Raw genomic sequence first — 23,134 nt, forward strand, 5'->3', positions numbered from 1 at the left:
CATCTGTTCCATGGGAGTGACAGGAACAGAGGGACAGAGGGCTTGGCCACCCTTGCCAAGGGAAGGCCCAGGCAAATGGGATCCCCATTCCCCGCCTGCAGGCCACTCACCTCCCCTTCCCTCACTTTCACTTCCAGAAGCCACACACTCCCCAGGCCAGCAGGCTGGCAGGCCTCCAGCCAGGGAGCAGGTATATGTTAATTAGCCACACCCACGGGCTTGAATTGTTTTTCTCCCCCTCCAGGGACTTTCCTAACTTCCTCTGTAAACTAAGGAAGGAGCACATGAGCATTCTGCATATAAATATACTTGGGAAAGATTTCTTCTTCTTCTTCTTCTTCTTTTTTTTTTTTCTTAAACTGAACTTGGTTTCTGGTGTGGGCGGTGCATTCCCTAGCAGGGCAGGGCGGGCGGACTGCTATTCAGGGGGAGGGGGAGAGGAAAGGGGAGGAGAAGGCCGTGATTAATTCGGCCTCGGTGAGAGCTGCTCTATTTAATGGGGGGTTCGGGCCCAGGAGGAGTTAGAGACGCCTCCAGGACAGAGAAGCATGGCAGAAGATCTGGAACTGGGCTTCGGGGAAACAGCCAGCGTGGAAATGCTCCCCCAGGACGGCAGCGGCGGGCCCAAGGCCAGAGCCAGGCTGGTAGCCAGGAGGGATGGCGCGTGCTGTGCCTTTACCGGCTGCCTGCTCGCCTTCCCCATCCTAGCAGGACTTACCGCCTACCTGCTGGTCAGCCAGCTCCAAACCCCAGGAGAAGACTGCACACTTGTCCCGGTAAGAAGCCCCACTCTGGCCTGGGAGTCAGGGGACCCTCTGCCAGCAGCAGCCCAGTTGCACCCAGAGCTCCTGAGTGCATNAAAAAAAAAAAAAAAAAAAATGCGATGCACTCAGGAGCTCTGGGTGCAACTGGGCTGCTGCTGGCAGAGGGTCCCCTGACTCCCAGGCCAGAGTGGGGCTTCTTACCGGGACAAGTGTGCAGTCTTCTCCTGGGGTTTGGAGCTGGCTGACCAGCAGGTAGGCGGTAAGTCCTGCTAGGATGGGGAAGGCGAGCAGGCAGCCGGTAAAGGCACAGTGACACATGCCTGCAATCCTAGTGGCTCCTGAGGCTGAGGCAGGAGGAGGGCGAGTTCAAAGCCAGACTCAGCAACTCAGTGAGACCTGTTCTCTAAATAAAATACATTAAAGGGCTGGGGATGTGGGTTAGTGGTTAAGCACCCCTGGGTTCAATCCTGGATGCCAAAAAATAATAATAATAATTAAATTTAAAAAAAACTCTTAAATACAGTCCTTGCAAAAAAAAATTTAGAAATCACAGATAAGGAAATAAGGAAAATGATCGTTGTGCATAAACTCTTAGAGATGACAACTGTTAATAGTTTGAGCAATATAATTCATATTATTTTTGAATAGAATGGGATTATTCTGAGTTTTCTAGTATATCATGATTTTATTTATATGATGATAAGTTCACAGCTGCCTGATAATGTGGATGACCATATTATCTTTAGATATGTGCGTGCTATAATTTATTTAACCAACTCCCTTTCTTGAGTTTAGAAAGATTTATTTTTTTAATGGTCAGCAAAAAAAAAAAAAAAAAAACTCCTGCTTGATCTTCTCCCTGTAAGATCTTGTTGAGGGCTTTAGAGAAACTTAGTAAAAATGAACATAGACTCTAGGGCTTTCCGGTGATGGGGCGAGGGTACAGGTGTCTAGGAAAACATGAGCAATCTGGACTAGAAACATCAGAAAACTACCTGAAAGCCTAAGGAATGTTATCAAAGAAATATCAATTTTAAAATAAGCACCTGCACAATCCATGATAGCTGATTTAACTACAGTCCAAAGTATTAAATTCTCAAGGAGAAAATAATTGGTTTAAACGGCAACCTGGTCTCTCAGCAATCCCGGCCAGCTGCCAAGCAGAGGGCAAGCTGTGGCTAATGTGTAACGCTCGCTGCTCCATCAGGGTCAACAAATAGGCTGTGATTCAGACAGCAGCATTCTTGGCCACCTGCCATTGCTTGTAAAATGTGGAAGCATGCAGACAAGCCGGAAATGCTTCTGAGATTGGAGAGCAGCAGGGCACAGGCAGTCAGGCGGTGACCCCTGGACCACCAGGCTGGTCCCTACGAGAAGCCAAACCACAGCACCCATTGTGTGCACCAGGGCTCTCTCCAGTCAGCAGGTTTTCTAGGAGGAGACACCCAGTGACCTCCAGCCACCTGCACGCTCCTTGATTCCAAAGCGAACCTCACAGCACGGTGGCATCCCACCCCTACCCTCCATGCCCATGTCTGTGATCCCCCACCAGCAAAAACTAGAGGGCTTTGTCCATCTAGAAGACCACAAAGTGGATGCCACTGTCTAGGGAAGTGAGCTGGGGACAGGAACTCTCACTAGATAGGAAGCCCCTTTAAGGAAGGTGCCAAGCCCCGGGGTTTGTTCCACACTTGCCCTACCCAGGGCTGGAGAAATGAACCAGGCTGAGACTGTCCCCTTTGTTATAGGGAAACCGGCCTTTCTGGAGAATGAACACGTGGGGATGTTTGGGGCTGTCACTTGGCCAGGCTTTGGAATTTAGTGCGTCAGAGGAAAGAGAGAGGGAAATAGGGGTGAGGCTGGGGCACATGTAGCAATCAGGATCCTGAAAAGCCACAGCTGGTCACTCGGAGAAGAGCATTTAAAGGAGAGTTTGGAGGGGGTTAAAGAAGAGCCTGTTTGCTGGGGAGGCACAGACTGAAGGAAACCAAAACAGAGGAGGGGTTGGCGGCAGCAGGAAGCCACCAACCTACCGCCCCTTACCATGGGGATCTGTGCGGTTTTAGAGGAACCCGGGGAGAAGTAAAGCCAGGAGAGGGTCTTTCTGGGGGCCTGCAGAGTAGGGAGACCCCAGTCAAAGCAGCACAGAGGGGATGGACGGAGTAGGGAACGCTGGCAGCTCTCCTCTCCAAGCCTCTGATCCCACTGACCAGACTCAACTGGAAGCCAGAGCTCCAAGAAGCCAGGGAGCAGCCATGCCCAGAGGCCAGCCTCAGCATGCACAGAGCAAGAACAAGAAGGGCAGAGGGCAGGTGTGCAGGGACAGCCAAGCGGGAGGTGGATGAAGATGGGAATGAAGACAGGAAAACCCGCTCAAAAGATGACTGTTAGATACCTGGACTTGAAACCCAACCCCCCTGCTTCTAGCCATGTGAAAACAGCCACGTGGCTTCATTTCTTTCAGCCTGTTTCCTTTATTTCCAAAAAGGGGTGTTACTGTCAACACCCTGACAGTTTCAATGAGGCAGGCAAAGAGCATCTCCCGTTGGAATGGGGCAGAGCTGCGTGCACACGGCTATTGTGATGGGATCATTGCTCTGTGTCAGACACTGGACAGCCACCAGAAAATGATCTGGGGCCTCAGGAGCTTCAAGTCTAGTGCACAAACAAGGAAAGGGGCTATTTCAGAGTAGAGATCCCGTGGGTTCCAGATACCCTCCCAGCCCAGCCACAGACGTACAGTGGGGCAGGGAAGGCTTCCTGGAGAAAGGAAGAGGGTCACCTGCAGCTAGGAGACTGTGCCTGAGGTCCAGTCCAGGACCCCATTGCACATAGAGCCAGTCAGACAATCACAGGCCCCTGGGAGTAGGCCTTTGAAGGTCATCCAGCCCAAAGCCTTTTGTTTTGCAGGTAGGGAAACCAAGACCCAGAGGGATGAAGGGATTTGCCAGAGGCCTCTGCCTCTAGTCAGTGGCAGAACCAAGATTTAAAACCAGCCCATCTGCCCCTACTGTTCTTTGCATCGGGCAGCAGAGTTCATGCTGGACCAGAGGCAGACTGCCAGCCACAGGGAGGATGACGTCAGCAACTCCAGGGAGAAAGGAAAGCAGCCACAACTTCTCTCAAAACCCACTGCCAGCCCCCAGCACAGGCTGCACATACCAAATCCAAGGCACCCCCAGAATCACCCACCCAGCACTCCTGGCCCAGGAGCAGGATCAGAGGGGTAGCCTGGCATGCTCCTGGTGTGGAAACTGAATTAAAAGCAAAAGCTCCCAACTTAGAAATCCCCTCTCCAAAGGCAGCCAAGAAAGAAGATGCCTGTATTATTGAATAAGCATCAAACTAGGATGTGATGCACACCACGGGCAATCTGCTAAGGATCTGCAAAGCCAGGAAGAAATCACCCTCTATGTAAATAGACAGGCAGCTGAGCCATCCCCTGCAAGTGAAGAGTGAAGTGCATCACAGCATCACAGCATCTCAGCACGCATAGCAGGGGATACTTCCTTTTGATGAAAGAATTCACACGTGCAAATGTGTTCACAAAGGCATAAAAAATTTTACGAAGAGCTCAGAGATCAGTACCTGTTAGCATGTGGGGAACTGGGTGTCTGGGCCACAGCAGGAGAGGCACATGGATAAACCGATATTGCTTTGTAGTAATTGTATGTGTTGCCTACACAAAGAAAGATTGGGGTGGTAAAAATGTTTTAGGATATTTAAGCTTCTGGAGCATTCTAGGCAAATTTGCATCTTGGGAAGATTGTCAATCAAAAGTTAAAACCCAAGTCTGAATTCTGGTCTAGTTCTTAATGTTTCCTAACCTCCCTGGGCTGCTTCTTTATGTATAAAATAGAAACATGTGTAAAATAGACAATTAGAAATAAAGCACTGATGGTGTCCTGGATTAGTAGGATTGACCTTTATGACTGGGGAACTTCCCCAGTTGAGGGATGACATCATTGACTTCCCCACCGGCCTTGGAATTTGACCTCACAAGCTGGAGAGCAGGTTTGGATGCTGTAAGGCTTTTTTCTTGGTCTCAGATATTCATGAGCTGTCTTCATACCTCCCGCCCCAGCCCAGTCTTGGCCCAGTACCACATGAGCCCGCTGTACTTCAACCTTAGTCCAGGGATTCTTTAAGGCTTTTGTTAGCTTCCACCGCCCTGAGGATGTGTCCACAGGCCCCACTCTGGCCGACAGGTGCCCTAAGGCCAGGCCTCCCTCTTTCCTGGGCACACAGTCTATACTCCAAGAAAACCTGACCACATCAAGGCTGCTTAGCCCCAAGCTCCAGCAAAGAATGGGCAGTCAGTCCTGTGCAGTGAGTCCTCAGAGATGCTGCAGGAAACCTGCCTGCCCAGGCTGCGCCCCTGCCCATCCCTTCCTGGAAATCCTACTAGGGTCCGTATACCCCTTCCCCTTGCCATCCTCTTGAGACCCTCTGATCTCCACTCAGACCAACAAGGCTCCATTGTGATGCCAGCTCAGGCTTCAGAGTCACACCAACTGGGGAAGCTGGGAAAGCTGTGGCTCACCACACCATAGCTGTGACCTCTGAGTATTTCCTATGCACCAGACACCATGCTCAATTTTTTCATATTTAGGATTTTAAGAAGAGTAAATAAGATCATGCCTATAAAGTGCTTGGTGTGTTACCTGGCATATAAACACACCAACATATGTTATTATTACTACACCCATCATCTCAGTAATCTTTGATATCACACAATAAGTGCTACTGTTATCCCCATTTCAGATATGATGAAACTGAGGCTTATAGAAGTTAAGCAATGTGACCAAAGTCTTAAAGAATGGGACACTGGAATTTAAATCCACTGTATATTTTCCTCCCGAACACTATGCTCACAGGGTGCTCACCTCCTGAGGTGACCAGATTTAATCCTGAGAAATCTGGCACATAGTAAGTGCTCAATAAATGCTAGTTCCCTTTCCTTCCCTAAGAGTACCTAGGATATCTGGCATGCAGACTGCACTTATTATGTGATTTCTGAATGGAGACAAGAATGAGGGAGATGAGCAAGGTATCAGACCTCTGTGAGCCTCAGACTCACTGCCCATGACATGAAAAAGATAATGCACACTCTTCACAGTAAGAATTCGACAAGACGTCCAGAAAGCTGTTAAAAGGGTAAATGCTCAACAGATGCTATTTCCCTACTGAATCCTCCTTGGCTGAGCCCTTTGGTCTTATGTTCCCCTTTGGGAAGGAAGACCATAATGATAATCCTTCTCATGTTGTCTAGAGGAAGCAAAGGGGTCATTAAGATGAAAGTTCTCTATAATTGCAAACTATTGATCCCTCTGCGGAGCTGCTCCTGCTGTCCCCTCAGGAAGCCTCAGCACACCTGGAAGAGAAGTCCCTCTGCAAGGGTCAGGCTGTGGACATCGCTTCTCGGCCTTTTGGCTAAGATCAAGTGTAGGCTGTGGACAGAGGGCAGGCAGAGCAGAGGTAGCACAGGTGCACTGCGGCCATGCATGGGGAGAAGGGTAAGCGAGTTGTGGGTGGGAGTCCCCAGAGTCCATGGCAGCTTGTAGCTGGTCATTTCAGGACCCACTGTTTACCCCATTAAGTGGACTCACACGTGACCGGGTGCCCAGCCAGCTCAGCACACCTGGAAAGGCACACACTCACCTGCCGGCCACAGCAGCAAGAGGTCACCTCCCAGCCTGACCTCCTTAAGGAGGCCCAGCCACGGACAGCGACACACACAAGGCTCAAAATGAATGGGTGTAAATTCTGTCCCCCCAACACCTTTCCATTCTGAAAGGGCAGAAATCCAGCAGCAAACTATGGACAGAGGAATCCTATTGAATGTCTACCCATAGGGAAAGAGGGAGCCCTCGAGTGCCTACAGGATCCTAAAATCTGCTGTTTGTCATAAAAGGACATCACAAGGGCTTCTGGTTACAACTCATAGAACCAACAATACATATCACAAGCACCTCCTGAGCCCAAGGAGGGATGAAAGTGAATGGGATACCCCACTCTATGTGAGTGGTCTGTCTGAGAATTATAGTGGTCCCAAGAGAAAAGAATCATTGTCATTTTTATTGTGAGGAAACTAGGGTTCACTGAGATTAGCTGACATGTCAAAATCAGGGTATCAGGAAATACCAGAGTTGGGATTTCCAGATTTGCTTAGCTACAAATCTTTGCTCTGTGCTGTGCTAATAGAGTATGCAAAGCGGGTCCAGGGCCCCTTGGAGGAGGATGAAATGAATGACCTCAGACTACAACATTTCCAGGTGGAATTCATCCTTGTGAAAGTACATATGGGGAAAAGGCGAATGTCTGTGTGTTTCTCCTGGACATGCCGGAGGATGGTGTGGGTCATAAAACATTTATGCCTTTGCAATCGCAGCATCCAGACAGCGAGAAATCAATCTCTCTTCCTGTTTATGAATAGATGCAGGGAATGACTACAGAATATGGGAGGAAAGGCTAAGTGGGTCGTTAGTTAAAATACACTCCAGGGAGCTTCCTGGGGAAGTGCCAGAAAATCTCAAAGGCCATTTCATTTCAGGCTCCTCCATCTCTTGTCCTCAGTTAAAGTTTATGGAGCTCCCGATACGTGCCAGGGTTTGCACGTGCTCAGATCCCAGGCTCTCTGTTCGTCTTTGACCTTGAACAGTTGCTTATCCTCTGTAAGCCCCCATTATAAGTCTTGCGTAGATTCATAAAATGATAATGCCAACTGCTTCTTTGAAATAGAATCTTAGATGAGGATAACACATGAGTGCCCAGTGCAGGACCTGCCACCCAGGGGGACACTCAGCTAAATAAGTCTCCCCTTTCTTGCCACCCTTGCTTATGCCCCCTTTGAAGAATTAAAGTAATTCTAGAAAAGCCTGTAGCAATAGGTTGTGGTTAGTTTGCGTCAGGGATGACCAACCAATATACAAAAAGAAAGAAAATTAAGTGAGAGTGAAAGTTTCCTATAGGTCAGGAAAGTGGGGTGGGGTACAGGAGTCACCAGCGTTTTTCCAGGGATAACGTACACTGGTGGTCACAGGCATGCCCCTCTCCCACGAGGGCGTACGCCCACAGGTGTACACATTTGCCTTTGCTGACTCTGGCTCCTGGCCAAGCCTTGCAACCCTCAGTAGAGATTTATAAAGCCTCAACAGTGCTCCACACAGACCTGTTGACTATTTTCTGGTTGTTTTTATTTTTATTTTCTAGTTGTAGTTAGACAATACCCTTGGTTTTATTTATTTTTATGTGGCGCTGAGGATCGAACCCAGGGCCTCGCACGTGTTAGGTGAGCATTCTACCGTTGAGCCACAACCCCAGCCGCAAGCCTGCAGACTTTTAAAGACCCCAGCACTGAGATAATAGCTAACCACTCTTATGCAACTGAAGTTTTCTAATCATAAACAAATCTCTCTTCTAGATTTCTGGATTGCAAAATCTGACTGCAGTCATTAAATCTGAACTTTACTCCCTCTCCTGCTCTCTTCTCTGCCTCCCTCTTCCTGATGCCTGAGAACTGTGCATTTTGCCAGTTGTATGATCCCATGGGGGATGCTGGTTACTGGGAACACAGTAGTGAGATGAGCATGCAGATTGGATCCCTCCTTAAATCCCACCAGAGAAAGAAAAGTGATAAGCACACAAATAAAGAATAAAATTGGGCCAGGCACGGTGGCTCATGCCTGGAATCCCAGCAGCTCAGGAGGCTGAGGCAGGAGGATCACGAATTCAAAGCCAACCTCAGCAATGGTGAGGCGCTAAGCAACTCAGTGAGACCCTGTCTCTAAATAAAATACAAAATAGGACTGGGGATGTGGCTCAGGGGTTGAGTGCCCCTGAGTTCAATCCCCAATACCAAAAAAAGAATAAAATTGGACCCTGGCTCTCAGCAAGCTGCTTGAGCAGACATGTATAGGGGAGTAAATCCTATTCTTCAGCATGGGCCTTATGCCTCTTCTAATTTGGAGGCCAATGCTGCAGTGAACAGTTCTCCTCAGGAGCCACTGTCTTCTTGGTGCCCCAGAGTGACCCAGAAGCGATGGAGACGGGCCAGGGTTGGAAGACAGCAATACATTTTATTGCCCTGATTTTGCCAACAACCATGTCAAGAGCAAGCACTGGGACAGCCCAAGTGCCCAAACCTTCCCTCACATAAGCTACTGTTCCATCCTCTCCAGTCTCTTCCTCGTTCGTTACTTTTTCCTATCATAGTAATCTTCCTCTGGTGCTAGACAGAGTCACTGTTAAGAGAAGCAGCAATGGAAACCTGGAGTCTGTTCCTGAGGAGAGTCCGAACCGATGTTCTTCTTGGGGACTGTCAGAATGTCGTGGCCTGTGACATCTGCCAACAGGCGCTGGCACAGCCTCCAGCTGTTTGGCATCATAATAGGCCTCTAAAATTTCACCCATCCTTCCATATATGGAAGTAAAACTCATGTGGAAAGAGTAGAAATCCAACAGAGCAATTGGGAAATCGTGTTTGTGTCCCAGGTAAAATGCTGATAATAGTGGGATTCCCAGGCAAAAAAGAAAAGGCTCCAAACTTAACTGAGTGTCTATTCAGCCAAACCTAAACAGGATATTTAAGAAGATTTCTCAGCGGGAAATTAAATGAAGCAAAACGAAGGCCAACCAAGGCAGATACCCCTCCTTACACAGGGTGTGCAATCAAGAGCTCCCTAGTTGGGACCCCACCTGCAGCTCTCTGCCCTGCAAAGAGAATAATTCCTTTATCAGCTCTGTCCATAGCAAGTCAGAGAACAGCTCACTCCTGGGCTGCTTCTCAAGCCCAGCAAAGTTGCTGATGTTGGACGGGTGCTCACAGCACTTGGGTCTAGGTTTTTTGAAGATCTCTGTCCTCGTGACCCCACACAAACTGCACACCTGTAGAAGAAAGGCCCGGTTTTCCAGTTTCCCCGTTTTCTACCAGGCCTCCTTGCTCCTGCACAAGCTGTTACGAGGTCTAGAATGGCCACAGCCTCTTTGCTCACCTGGCTGAAGTCTGCAGGACCTATAAGATCCACTTCAGGGTGATTTCCCCTGATTTCCTCACCTTCGGGTCAGATCTGTTTCCTGAACTTTGGGCTTGTCCTGCTGTCACCTCTCATGGAACTGCTGAAACTTATCTCCCACCTCAGCTGATGAGGAGCTGGCCCAGCAGCTGCAGGGTGCAGTGGCTTAGGGCTTGGGATTCTGCAGTCACATGACCTGAGTTAAATCCTACTCTTCCACTTTCCAGATGTAGGAAACTAGGTGAGTTATTTCCCCTCCATGAGCCCCACTGTCAATACGGGAATGTGAACGCGTCCACCTTAGAGTGTCCTTGTGAAACTGAAGACGACTCCTGTGAGGGGCTTAGCGTAGCACCGCGTCACCACTCCCTCCATAATGCAGCTGCACTTACGGCACTTTTAAATCCTTTGAGTCAGGTGCTGCGGCTGCCTCTTAGAGCTGGGGTGCCGAGGGCTTGGGGAGGAGGAAATAGCCAGTGGCCAAGGCTGAGCTGGTAAATGGGAACCTCACTGTCAGGACAAGATGGGACACTTCTGGAAGCCAGGGGTAGCACTGAAGATTCTACGAGCAGTTATGTGTTGACACAGCGAAGCTTTAGAAGGCAGGCCAGGGAACGGATCTGAGAAAGGGAGAGACTGGAGGCTGAAGACCAGCCGGGAGGCTGCTGGAAGATTCCAGAAGAGCAGCATGGCAAGGCCTGGGGTGGAGTATGAATGCAAGAGCCACAAAACAGAAATGGCACATCTTGTGTTTATGGAAGAAGACAGGAGCGAATTTCAGACCTGGGAACCCAGGGGAGCAGTCATGGTACCATCAACAGAACGGGGACACAGATGAAAAGGGGACAGAGGGACAATGAAGTGAGCTCATCAGTCAAAGACCAGCCTTCGCCCTTGAGAGGGCCTCCAGTGGAGGTGAGGTAGGGCAGCTTGAGGGAAAAGGGAGCCTGGAGGTGCCAGCTCTATAGAGTCACTGCTGTGACAGAATTGCTCCCAGACCTCACCTCCATGTGACACTGCTACAGCCACACGACCATGCAGAGACAGCCACACACTCACCACCACACACACAGGTGATTCCCCATTCCCTAGTGCACTCACAACACACACGTGTGCACACACGGACTATAAGTCATAAAACAGATCAAGTATTCACGGTGCCAGGAGGAGCAGCCATTAGTGGGGACTGTGTAGTTACAAGAACCAAGTCAGAGAGCTGGGCTGAGTCAAACTCATATCAGAGCATTTTTTAAAACATTGCAAAATGTGAGACAGGGACATGACCCCTAGCTAAGAGCGTGCATTTGCTCCTGAGCTTTAAGTCTAGACTTGTGACCTGTGGCTCGCTCTTTTCCCATGTGTCCTTTGCACTCACTGACTCTTGCATTTTCTGATTTTACCTCCCCTTCACCCTGCAAGTCACTTAGGGTCAGGAATGTTGTTATCCCCACTTCACGAATGAGGACACACAAGCTCAGAGAGGAAAGTCTTTCTCAAAATCGTATTGTTAATAAATGATGGAACCATGATTCAAATTCAGCCGGTCTGCCCCCCGGGAGGTTACGTTTCCCCTGCCACGTGAAATGACTCACAGACCAGGACTGCGATGATGATACACATTTTGTATTGTAAGCCAACAAGGAAGAAGGGGTAGGATGATGTAGAGGGGATCATGGCCATTATTTCTTTTGCTGTATCCTTCTTTTAAGAAAAGTTCCCATTTTTAAGTTGTGATGGGGGGGATAAAGTAAATACCATTATTTATTCAAATAATAGGAGCAATGGTAAGTTTCTGAGATCCCTTGGAATCCAATAAGAAAAGCTCTTCGGAAAGAACTTTTGAAGCTGAGTTTCAAGGGCAAGCAGAAGAGAGAAAGGCCACTAGGGGTGGCCCAAGAGGAAAGCGGAGCGCTAAGATGCAAGATTCTCACCAACCAAAATAGTCTCCCACCATGTCCCTCGTCACAGAGGACCCAGCAGCAGCATCCTGATCATACCATGCCCTGGGGTCACAAGGACCACAGGGAGTCTAAACCATATCCTTCTTTCTCAACAGATTCCAAAAGAACAGGAGTTTGGAACCTCACATCAGCCATTTTGTAAGTATGTTCATCTTTGAGGGCCTTTCTTGGGGGAGCAAGAACATTTCTAATAGTGATAGATTGGCCTTTGGGAGATGGGTCTTGAATCATCCAGTTGCTAAGCTGATGGTGCAGACCTAGAGGAACAGGGAGGCTTCCCCTCATTACTAAGAGGGCGCAACAGCACCATGGCCAAGTGCAGGGCCTACAGAGCTGGTGGCCCGAAAGCAAACCATAGTCCTGGAATGTACTAGCATATGACCCCTGATCAAACAATTCCACCTGTCTCTGTCACCATTTATTCACCTCTAAACCTGGTTTTGTAGCTCCTCAACAGAGTTAGAGTGAATTCAATTAGTTCATTCCTATAAAGGGATGAGGACAATACCCGGCACATCAGAAGTACAGGGTGGCCTTTTGCTTTTTATCATTATCAACACCATCAGCTTTATCCCTGCAGTTAGAATACCCTTTATTCAATATCATCATCTCTGAGAGTCAAAGGGAAATTCTAAGGTTTTCTCAAGAACTAATGGGGAAATGAAGGCCCAGAGAGGGAAAAGGACCTCCCAAGTTCAGAGAGCTACAGAGTAGATTCCACCTGTCCTCTGAAACTCCAGAGGACAGAGAGAGAGAATGCAGAAGTGTGTGTGTTAAAAACCCACTGAGAAACGAGAAAGTTAGAAAGCCAGTGTCCTCTCCTGACCCATGTTTGTTGGGCCATTGAGATACCTCATGGGTAGAATGAAAGGAACCATGGAGAGAGCAAAATGCCAGTTAGCTCTCATGAAAGCATCATGGGGAGAAGGAGCAGCACGTTCTACTTTACCGAGCAAGGACCATGTGCCAAGAATCATGATAAAAACTCTCCATTCATGAAAGAGATCACAGGGCCCATCTTAGAGATGAGAAAAATGAGTTTCAGCTTAGACAACTTCCCAAATCATGGGGCCAAGATCGATTTGCACTCAAGACTCTCCTAAATCTCCCCTGTCCCCAGAAGTGCTTACGGCAGGTTCCACATACCAATCCCAAGTCCACAGGAGTGAAACTGGACCAGGCTGGCCGAGACCAATGTTCTCTCCCAAACTCCCAAAGTGCAGTCCTCACCCCCGTCACCTCTGACTTATGCAAGCATCTCTCCTTTTGTTACAGACGCACCTCTCCAAGCTGATAGAGAGAAGCCCAGGGCACACCTGACAGGTAAGAGTCCTGGGTTAAGTTGTAATGGGGAAAAGGAAATAAAACAAGTACCATTATTTGTTCAAATAACATAAGCAATGTAAGTTGCTGTGACCCCCTGGAGTAGAATAAGAAAAGATTTCAGGAAACAACCTTGAAGCTGAGATTCAGACAAGAGAGAAAGGCCACTGGGAGTGTCCATAGTCCCAAGATTTCTTTCAGTATATTTACTCAAACTCATTCTGGTAGCTTTAAATTGGAAACCACAGACCCTGGTAACAGATTTCTCTCAATCAAAGGTTTCCAGATGTCTCCCTCCCTATGAAGGATCCAAAGGCCTATGTCTCTTGCATACTTTCTGATTCTATCATCCTTCCCTTCCCCTTCCCCTCCCCTCCCCTCCCCTCCTCCTCTCCTCTCCTCTCCTTTCCTTCTCTCTCTCTCTCTCTCTCTCTCTCTCTCTCTCTCTCTCTGATTCACACAGTCAGTCATTTAGAAATGGACTTCCTTAGACTGGAACTTCAAGTAATTCTGGATCTGGTCACAGATGAAAGGGCCCCAAACTTAGCAATCTATCCATTTCACCTATACCCCCTTCAAGATGTTGTCATTAGACATTTGCATTCAAGAAGTTTTTTCCAAAGAATTTCCTGTAATGTGAACCTGTTCAGAGGAATCTCATCATTTCAGCAGATGGCCAGTTTTCCAAGTCTAATGTGGAAATTCCAGGTCCCACATACCTGAAGTTCATAGACCTCTGAAACTCCAGAGGAGAGAGAGAGAGAGAGAGAGAGAATGCAGAAGTGTGTGTGTTAAAAAACCCACTGAGAAACAAGAAAGTTAAAAAGCAAGTGTCCTCTCTTAACCAGTGAACATTTGCAACAGTCAAGGGAATATCCTTGCAGCCCAAGATTTTTGTGTTACTATTTGACTAAGAGGGGATTGTTGGTGGCAAGTCCTGAGTAAGGATTAGTACCAGGGAGATGCCAAGTTGCCGTCATTTTCCCCTTTTGTGTAAGAACGGGAGGGAGACTGGGTATGCATATGGAGATGCCATCCCTCTTTTTATGAATAAAGAGACATAGAAACTGGGGAAGAGGCCATCTCTCACTGGGCTCCCAATATGTGCCAGACTGCAACAGGCATTTGACCTCCGTTATCTCATTTAATCTACATATTAGTCCTATAACCAGGCAGTAGATGGCCCCATTCACAGATGGAAAACTATGGCTTAGGCAACTAAAGTCACATGTTCCTAGCCAGTTGTCCAGGAAATGGAAGTATTCTGACTTCAGCTTGCCTTTCAAAACTGCACTTTCCATGACAACACACTTCCTCTCACAACTCCTACCTGTTGATGTCGACATAGCCAATTGCAAGCCAATCCAATAGAACTTGCCTTAACTGGAGGCTTCACGGATTTTGCTTTTGCATCATCTAAGAAGAATTCTTTTAAAAAATTAGCCTGTCATCTTGAAAGCAGGAACAGAGGCTTCCTTTATGTGGAGTTCACAAAGGCCATCTAGTGGGGGGACAAGAGAAGTCCGTACACATTTGGAATGCGTCATAGTTGCAAAGGAGACCCTAGTTCATTCAACAATGGGGAAGACACTATACAAAACCAGAAACTAGATCTCCGGATGCCCAGTGGGTGTGCCGGTTGCTAAATGGTTCCTTTAAACACAACCTATCCCAAAACTGTAGATTGGGTACATAATGGCAATTGCTATGGGTTTCAAAAAAGCAGTTATAGGAAATAAAAATGGTTTTATTTCTCCCCATAAGAATTAGTTTTACTGCAGAATATCTTATTTGAAATCAGTGGTTTGAATCAAGTTTGATTCTACTCCTTGCCTTCTGCTATTAACATTTTCATAAAAGCATTCACTAGTATGTTTTATATAATGTCTACGTATGACTAATGCAGACATAAGAACATATATAAACAGATCTCAAAGAAAATAGAGTGGTTTTTGGTTTTTTTGTCTGTCAAAATGAAAGTTAGATTTATTTGAGGGAAGAAAAATTGAGTGCAACTTTATCCAGCCAATTGTGATTAAAAAAAAAATAATCACGTCTGCTATGTACACTTAATCTTCAGAATGACACTCTTGAAAAGCTTTATCCCCAGTTCACAGACAGGAGACTGAGGCTCAGAGAAGAGAGTGAACCTGCAGAGTTGATTAATGAGCCAGTGTATTGCAGAATCACAGTTGGTACTGGGCCCAATGGCCCCAAGCCCACGTCCCTTCCACTCCACAAGTCAATTACATTGACTTATATTTTGGCTCTGTCAATGTGGAAAAAGAATTTCCAAAATGTTCTAAGTCTCTGCTTCCAACATGTACTGCAAGGTAATTCTTTATTAATTACGGCCTGTGATTCCTCTGACTTTGGATGAGAATTGGAATGCAGAGATGGGAACCTCTCTCTCTCTCGCTCTCTCCTGATAAAAGTGAATAAACTTTAGAGAATATCCCAATAGCTGGGGGTTTTACACATATCACTTCTTTTAATCCTTTCCACAGTATTATCTCTATTTTTTTAAAGATCTGTGTATTAAAAACCAAGACAGATTCCATAAGGAGACTCATTATACAAAAAGAATTATTACTAGAGGTGGGAGGGAAGGGAAAGAAGAAACTATAGTCCTGGGCTCAGTATTCCTGTGGAATTGATTCCAGGGCTCCTGCAAATACCCAAAGCCTCAGATGGAAGTCCCTTATGTAAGATGCTATAGTATTTACACATAACTCATGTAAGTCCTACCTTGTCTTTAAATCACTCTAGACGATTTATAATAGCTAATACAACGTGAATGCTCTGTAAAGAGTTTTCTACTGTACTGATTAGGGAATCATGAAAAGAAGAAGTCTGTATACGTTCAGTACAGACACAGGTTTGTTCTGTTTTGTTTGCAGTATTTTCCGTCTTCATCCTCAGTTGGTTGAATCTGTGGATGCGGAACTGAAGATAGGTAGGGCTGTCTATACTGGGCCTGGGAGGGGACTAAGGCTCTAGGAAGAATCTGTGACAGTGAGATATGCTGGTTTCTCCAGAGTGAAGCTAAAAAATGTCTGTGTTTGATCTCTATAAGCAAAGTGAACAAAACTAGAAAGAAGCAGGTACAGGGAAGTGGGGTGAAAGGGGGGTGCGATTGGATCAGAGAATGTTCTACCCCAAGGCTAGCCTAGTCTCAGGAGGGCTATCTGCTGCTCAGGCTGAGGCTGGGCCAAAGCCCAGGTCCTGGGAGAAGGAAAGAAGCTTAACCAGTTTGGTCAATAAGCATTTTGTTCCAGTTGGTCCATGAGGATAAAACAGTTGTGCTCATCATTCCTGTGGTATCTGGCCTGGTCGTGGGTAGACAAGGGTGGCATCCATAAGCTGGGCTAAGTTGTTTGGGGAAGACAGCCCTTTGCTGTAAGCCATTTTCTGGAACACAGAGGAGTGAGGGGATTTCTTAACCTTCACTGTTTTTCAGGATTACAGGCCTCTGGTAAAATTCCAAAATTGTTCAATCAGAAAGCTCAACCTGAGTAAAGCAAAGTCATTTTCCCCAGGTCCCCATCCCAGATGCCACACCCTGAACAAGCATCCACCTCTACTCACGTACCCTTCCTCCCCAGGGCCATTGGTAGTCCTTGGTTTATCTCAGTCCTTGTGCTCTTTGAAAAATGACAGAAGACTTTTTAGCAAAGTCCACGGGTTCCACCTTGAATCATTCAAACCTCTTTCTTATCTTTGCAGTTGTGAGACAGACTCCCTCACCACACCTGAAAAACCAGTTCCCAGCTCTGCACTGGGAACATGAACTGGGCTTGGCCTTCACCAAGAACAAGATGAAGTACACCAACAAATTCCTGGTGATCCCAGAGTCGGGAGACTACTTTGTTTACTCCCAGATCACGTTCCGTGGGACCAAGTCTGAGTGTGGCAGCATCAGCCAGGGGAGACAACAGATCAAGCCGGACTCCATCATCGTGGTCATCACCAAGGTAACGGACAGCTACCCGGAGCCCGCCCAGCTCCTAACAGGGACCAAGTCTGTGTGTGAAATAAGCAACAACTGGTTCCAGCCCCTCTACCTCGGGGCCATGTTCTCCTTGAGAGAAGGGGACAAGCTGATGGTGAATGTCAGTGACATCTCCTTGGTGGATTACACAAAAGAAGATAAGACCTTCTTTGGGGCCTTCTTGCTATAGGGGTAAAGCAGGTGTCCCTGCCTCCTACCTCCCAATTTGGTCCATTCAGATGTAATTATAGCCAGGGGTTTTCTTGGGGTCAGAGGTAGGGGGCATTCCACAGGGACAGTGGTTTAGCTATGAAATGTAGGGCCCCAGAGTTCACACTGATGAGAATACTAATTGTGGGGGAGGGGGAAGCAGAATAGAGCAGACTTGAAGGAGCATCGAGTTTCTGGAACACTGATCAGCAAGCGAACGAACTGTCTGCTCAGATCAGGATTTAAAGGACATTTCCACACCTCCCTGCTAGGTGATTGTCACCTGTACTCCGTTTATGGTTCAGTTTGATCAGAATTTTGCCTTAGTTCAGGAGCTTTTGACAAAACCCAAAGAAAGTCCAAGAAAACTGTATACCCTGAGGAGGAAAAATCCTTTATGGTGTTTTACATACCTTCATGCCTATTCTGAAGAAGAAAGAGAGAGAGAGATGGTATTTTACATGAATTTTGTTCAAAAAGGAATTGGTCTTCATGCCATGTCTGGTCTATGACAAAAGCTACCATTCTCTTGATTGTGTACACAACTACCAAAATAAGCAAGTGTGAGTTCCACCTGCATATCATAAACCTCAGCAAGTGCATGGTTCAGAGCAGTATTCTTGTGTACCTATCGTGTTCTGGGCACTGTGAAGAACAAGACACATTCTACTCAAAACTTACATAATTACCACTAAATGCTTCCTGGTCAAATATCAATTGAGATACTCCAAAGAAGAACTTCAAACCCCCCCAAATTACATATGTCATCTGAAAATGTTATTTCTAGAACTGTCTTGTGAAGATAAGCCATTGATCAAATCACTCAAGAAACATGAAGATCATTTAAGTGAACTAGACATACACAAAACTTGATTGATGCCAGGAGACAACAGAATTTGTTCTCTGGGAAGGAAAAAAATGTCAGCCATCAAATCTGGATGGGTTAACCTGGGTCCACTTTGAAGTTTATTTTGCAACTTTATGTACAGAGACTTAACTGGGTGTTATTCCCTTAAAATATAAGGGACTTAAATATAGGGTTAATTAATCAGCCCAGTCTAGAGGACATTGAGAATGTCCCTTCTATGCTTCAGTGATACATATGCCCTCGTTGGTGTGATTCTCGTGCCCTGCTACATCAAAGGTCAGATGGCAGTTCTGCTCACTTAGCCTCTGTTGACTGGAACCCACCAATTTGTTTCCCAGGATCCTCTGAGCTCCTTGGAATGCAAAGGGTTAACTTTCTGCAGGCTGTGTAATCTGAGAGCATCTCAGGGTGACACAGCTGGGAACCTCCTGCACCACAGCCTCTACTAGACATGCTCCTGATCATGGAAGACCTCATAGATAGGTCTCAGCAGAACTTGATCCTGGACTTACTCTTACACTGGTTGCCAGGCAACTCTAGAGGCAAAGAGACACTAGACATGGGTCCTGAACACAGTGACGGGTTGAGTCGTGGTACTGGATCAACATCAGTTGAGTAATAATTAAATACAAACCAATGTCCAGTTTCTCCGTTGAGAGATGACAACTCCCCACGAATCTTCTGACCTCTGCTAGGGCTAACTTCTCCGGGCTTCTTTCTTACCTTCAGCTTCTTCAGTCAGCTCAAGACTCAGGGACACTGGGGGCAGGGAAGGCTGTGGCCTCCACCTGGTTCAGAGTCTTCTTAGAGGAAGTAAGATCTGAAAGAAGGTGGGCAGCCCCCAGTGACCACAAGGAAAGGGCAACTCCAAAGCAGGAATCATCCCCTGCTTCAAGCAGAAAGGAAAGGTTTCTCATTAACTCTAAAATTAGTGTGACCAAGAATGTTCCCCCCAACCAGCCCCTAGAACCATATTTATTGTATATCAAGAATGCCTCACCAATGGCCTAGCATAGCTCCAGGATCAGAACTAGCATCCCATTCTGAATTGGAAGTCAGAATGCTGTGTCTACCCAGTGCAGAAGAGCTTCCAGCAACCAGGGCTGCCAGAAAAGGATATGCACCAAAGAGGCCCCAGGGAACCACTCACCTGCTCCACTAATAGGCTTTGTGTCGAGGACCTTCAAATTTGCTCAAGGGTGATCTAGTGGATTTGGAAGTTTATCCAGGACAGAAATTTCCTAATACCTTAAGACACTTGAATCTTTGGCAAAATCTCTGCCAAGTATTTATTTTGTGCCTGTCGTCAGCTCATTTATTGAATTATGTGGCTGTTGGTTTGTGAAATTCTTAACTATCTTGTAGTGTTCAGCCACACATTCCTAATAACGCTCAAGTCAGAACTTCTGTTTCCAAAGCATTATCTTGATAGCAGACGTGATTGTTGCTATTTTTAAAAGCAAGGTGGAAAAATGCTTCCTAAGAATTTGTGATGGTCCCCAGAGGGGACTAATGGCATGCATTCAGAGCTTGGGAGAGATGGGGATGCTTTATAAAACAGATAATTTAGGGAGAAAGTTCTGTACAGGTTAAATGGCTCTTAAAAACCTGAACTCTAATCAATTCCACAAACATTTACTGAGTACCTACTTACCCTGAGGATACAGAAATAAATTATTTTTAGTCTCAGACATGCAGATTCTAACTGCTCTGTAACTCCACTTTCTGCAGAACTCTTAATTTAGTTTGGTTGTAAATTAGCTTATTAATTAGCTAACTTTGGGCGCATGGATGCTTTCTTATTACAAAAAAAAAGGGTACCATTCGATGCAGTCTGAGCATTAACAAAGTGATATGTATTTATTCTGTTTTTTTAATAGCTACTCAAAGAGCAGTTTTTTATAAATAAATATAGGAAAAAAACAAAGATACCATTTTTCTAAGGTTGGATGCACTATTTAATAAGCTACATGTAGAGAAAGATCATCATTTACTGGTCTCATGTTTGGTCACCAACACCCTTGAAAATATTCTAATTCTAAAGATGACCCCGAGATAGATGACTTGAAAAGACTGTGTTTCTCAACAAATTCATGGGTCACTAGCATTTTGACCTTAGCATGGTTTAGGTCTATTTGGCAGAATTGTTGGGCTACTAAAATTTCTACTTTTTTTAAATTTTTTTTGGATTAAGATACAATAGGAAAAGTGAAAATCGTATTTTTTTCATATCCTAAAATGTGTCAGTTGGGTTCAGTGACAAGGCATGTCAGAGTCCTTGGCTCCATTTCAGTCCAAGCTCTATCACCCCCTGGATTATAAAAGGTCAATTAGCTCACCATACATAAGGCATGGCCATTGCCAATGTTCTCTTGCAAGGTTTTTTCTCAAGTCCTTGCTCAGCCCTGTTCCCATGATTGTGACATAGGATGTAGGACAGGTCTATTTCTATTCTGTAACTTGCAAAACACATGCCGATCTCTCCCGCCTCAAATTTTTTTCTGTTCTTTCATGGCCCAGAGTCCTGGAAACTTTTGTCATTTTTAGCAGAATTTTCTTTCAGTGTACATCATTATTCTTGGTGTTAATATTATTGCATCTTATTGGCAGCTAGGCCTTTGGAGAATTCAGTGAACTATTAACCCCCAAATCCTTTTGCACCAGTGGTGAGTGGTTAGGTCAGAGAAGCCATATTCATGCCTCGCCCCACTCTAACAACCATATCTACAATCTCCCAAGCTCTGAGACACATTTGTCCCCGCCTCTTCCATCACTCCTTTTTAAGAAACTATTGTACCAGCCTGAATAGAAGTTACTCATACAGGATGACACGAGTTAACAGCAGATCTAGAGCCAGGTTCTGTCTTCCTGAGTCGTAATTCTGGGATCATCCAATTATGCTCTACTCTTGGCTAACAGTGAGCAATTTATGACCAGAGAAGAACAAAAAAAGTATCTTCAAATACCAAGGGGGCAATGTAGAAAGGGGAGGAGAATTCTTCCATATATCCCTGGAGAAAAGGGTTGGAGCTGAAAGTTAGGGTTCCGGGTCACCATCTCTGGACTTCACAACCAAGTGAACTTTGTGCCCCCAAATAGAATTGCTCCAGGTAATGATTCCTCATTTCCCGAAGATATTCAAGCAAAAGACTCATCACAAGAATTTTGTGGAAGCCACTTCTTCCTTGAGACTGGGGAAGGGACTGAGCCAAAGGATTTTCGAAGCCTTTTCCAAATCCATGACTCTGTGGCCTTGCCAAGAGTCCAGTGGCTCAGCTTAGACGACGCAGTCATGTCCCACTTGTCTAGAAAGCATCCAACACAACGTGACTCTGAGATCTTGGACAGCAGAGAAATGTCATGGCTGACATGATCTGCAGAAGGTTACATCATTTCAAGGATGAAGAAACCCAGGCTCAGAGAGGTGACATAAGTGACCCAGTGCTAGTCAGCAGGTAGTCAGAACATTGAGAGTCCAATTCCTATCTCCTGATGCCAGAGCCCAAAGGTTTTTCAGTTTCGCCCATGAGTCAATTATTTTTGAGCCTCTGTCATATGCCACACTTACCTAGATCTGGAGAGCGGAGCGGGAAGGTGACAGGCAAGTCCTCGCCTCGTGGTGTAATGCAGGAGGGAGGAAGCACACAAGATGCTGAGCAAATAAAGCAGCTGCACTTAAATGATTTTATTGTTAAAGTCATTAAAATATGTAACTTCCCCCTCTTTTGTTTTGGGGGTGTGTAGATTGAACAAATGTAGGTATTTATGTGATTCTAGTAATAAGCCCCACGTGCTTTCATTGATTTTATGTTTTATGTTAAAACGTCACAACCGCAACGTAAAATGCATATTGTATGTTGTTGGATATGTACTTAAATGGTATGCATCCCGTGTCTTTGGGCACTATACTGTACAAATTCTAATTCCTGTAAATGAAAGGTTGCATATGTTTATGTATTTAATAGATGTAATTTAATAAACTGGCATTGAAGGCTACAGAATTGTAACAATTTGGTCAGTTCTTTTGTTGGTCTGTTCATTTGTGTTTCCTTTTGTATTAGGGTCACCTCTTGAGATTTTTTAAATGCATCCAGTTCTGTGTTACCTGAATGCAACTGATCTTCTTCCCAGGTGGTCTTATATATAACAAATTAATTGTGAAATATTACAGATTGTGCCCCTCTGATCAAATGAGAAAAAGAAACAAGGTTTTTTCTCAAGTCCTTACTCAGCCCTGTTCTCATGATTGTGACATAGGGGATTAACTTTTAGGACAGGTCTATTTCTATTCTGTAACTTGCAAAATACATGCCAATCTCTCCTGCCTGGGTTCCTTTGATGAATTAGGAGACTCTTGTTAAATGGCTTGATTTCACAATAAATGACCCTGAATAAAGATAAAGAGAAGCTGGGCAGATGCGTGGGAGCACTTGATGCAACCAAAATATGGATCCATGTCTGTCCCTACCATTAGAACTGCCACCTCTCCTCAAAATAGCAATCAGGGCTGGGCAGGGTGGAGCATGTCCTTAATCCTTACTACAGGGGAGGCAGAGGCAGGAGGATCTCAAATTCAAAGACAGTATCAGCAACTTAGGGAGGCCCTAAGCAACTTAGTGACACCCTGTCTCATAATAAAAAAAATAAAAAGAGGTAGGGAACGTGGCTCCGTGGTTAAGCATCCCTGCGTTTAATTGCTGGTACAAAAAAAAAAAAAAAGATTCAACAGAGCCGTTTCTTCCCACTCTCCAGAGTGGTACCTGAGGTCATTGTTGGGTTCTGTCAATATTAGCTTGAACCATATCAAACTGCCGTATCTGAGGGTGAAAATGATCACATGTGAGGAATTCCACTTGTTTCCACCGATAGCTAAGGCAGAGTCCAACATTAAGGGAGAGAGAATCGGGCTCGCCTCCAAAACACCATCCTGAAAAACTCCCTTCCCGTGGGGATCGTGGCAGGCACCAATGTCCTTCTGAAGTTCAGTTCTCACGTTAGTCCAT

At 45.9% G+C, this 23,134-nt stretch overlaps 1 protein-coding gene across 2 annotated transcripts; it reads left to right on the top strand.

Moving 5' to 3' along the window:
* The first annotated feature begins 435 nt into the window (after nt 1-435).
* On the top strand, nt 436-22,138 carry Tnfsf15 (TNF superfamily member 15). 2 transcript variants are annotated; one of them, XM_048813225.1, is made up of 4 exons: nt 451-776; nt 11,835-11,877; nt 13,015-13,062; nt 16,789-22,138. In XM_048813225.1, the coding sequence occupies exons 1-4, from the start codon at nt 549-551 to the stop codon at nt 17,241-17,243; spliced, it is 774 nt and encodes a 257-aa protein (XP_048669182.1). In that variant the 5' UTR covers nt 451-548; the 3' UTR covers nt 17,244-22,138. The 2 variants fall into 2 exon arrangements, with proteins under 2 accessions (XP_048669181.1, XP_048669182.1); XM_048813224.1 differs by lacking the exon at nt 11,835-11,877 and having other exon boundaries at nt 436-776.
* The last annotated feature ends 996 nt before the right edge of the window (nt 22,139-23,134 follow it).

This window comes from Marmota marmota, unplaced genomic scaffold, assembly GCF_001458135.2.
Source record: "Marmota marmota marmota unplaced genomic scaffold, marMar, whole genome shotgun sequence".
NCBI classification, from domain to species: Eukaryota; Metazoa; Chordata; class Mammalia; order Rodentia; family Sciuridae; genus Marmota; species Marmota marmota.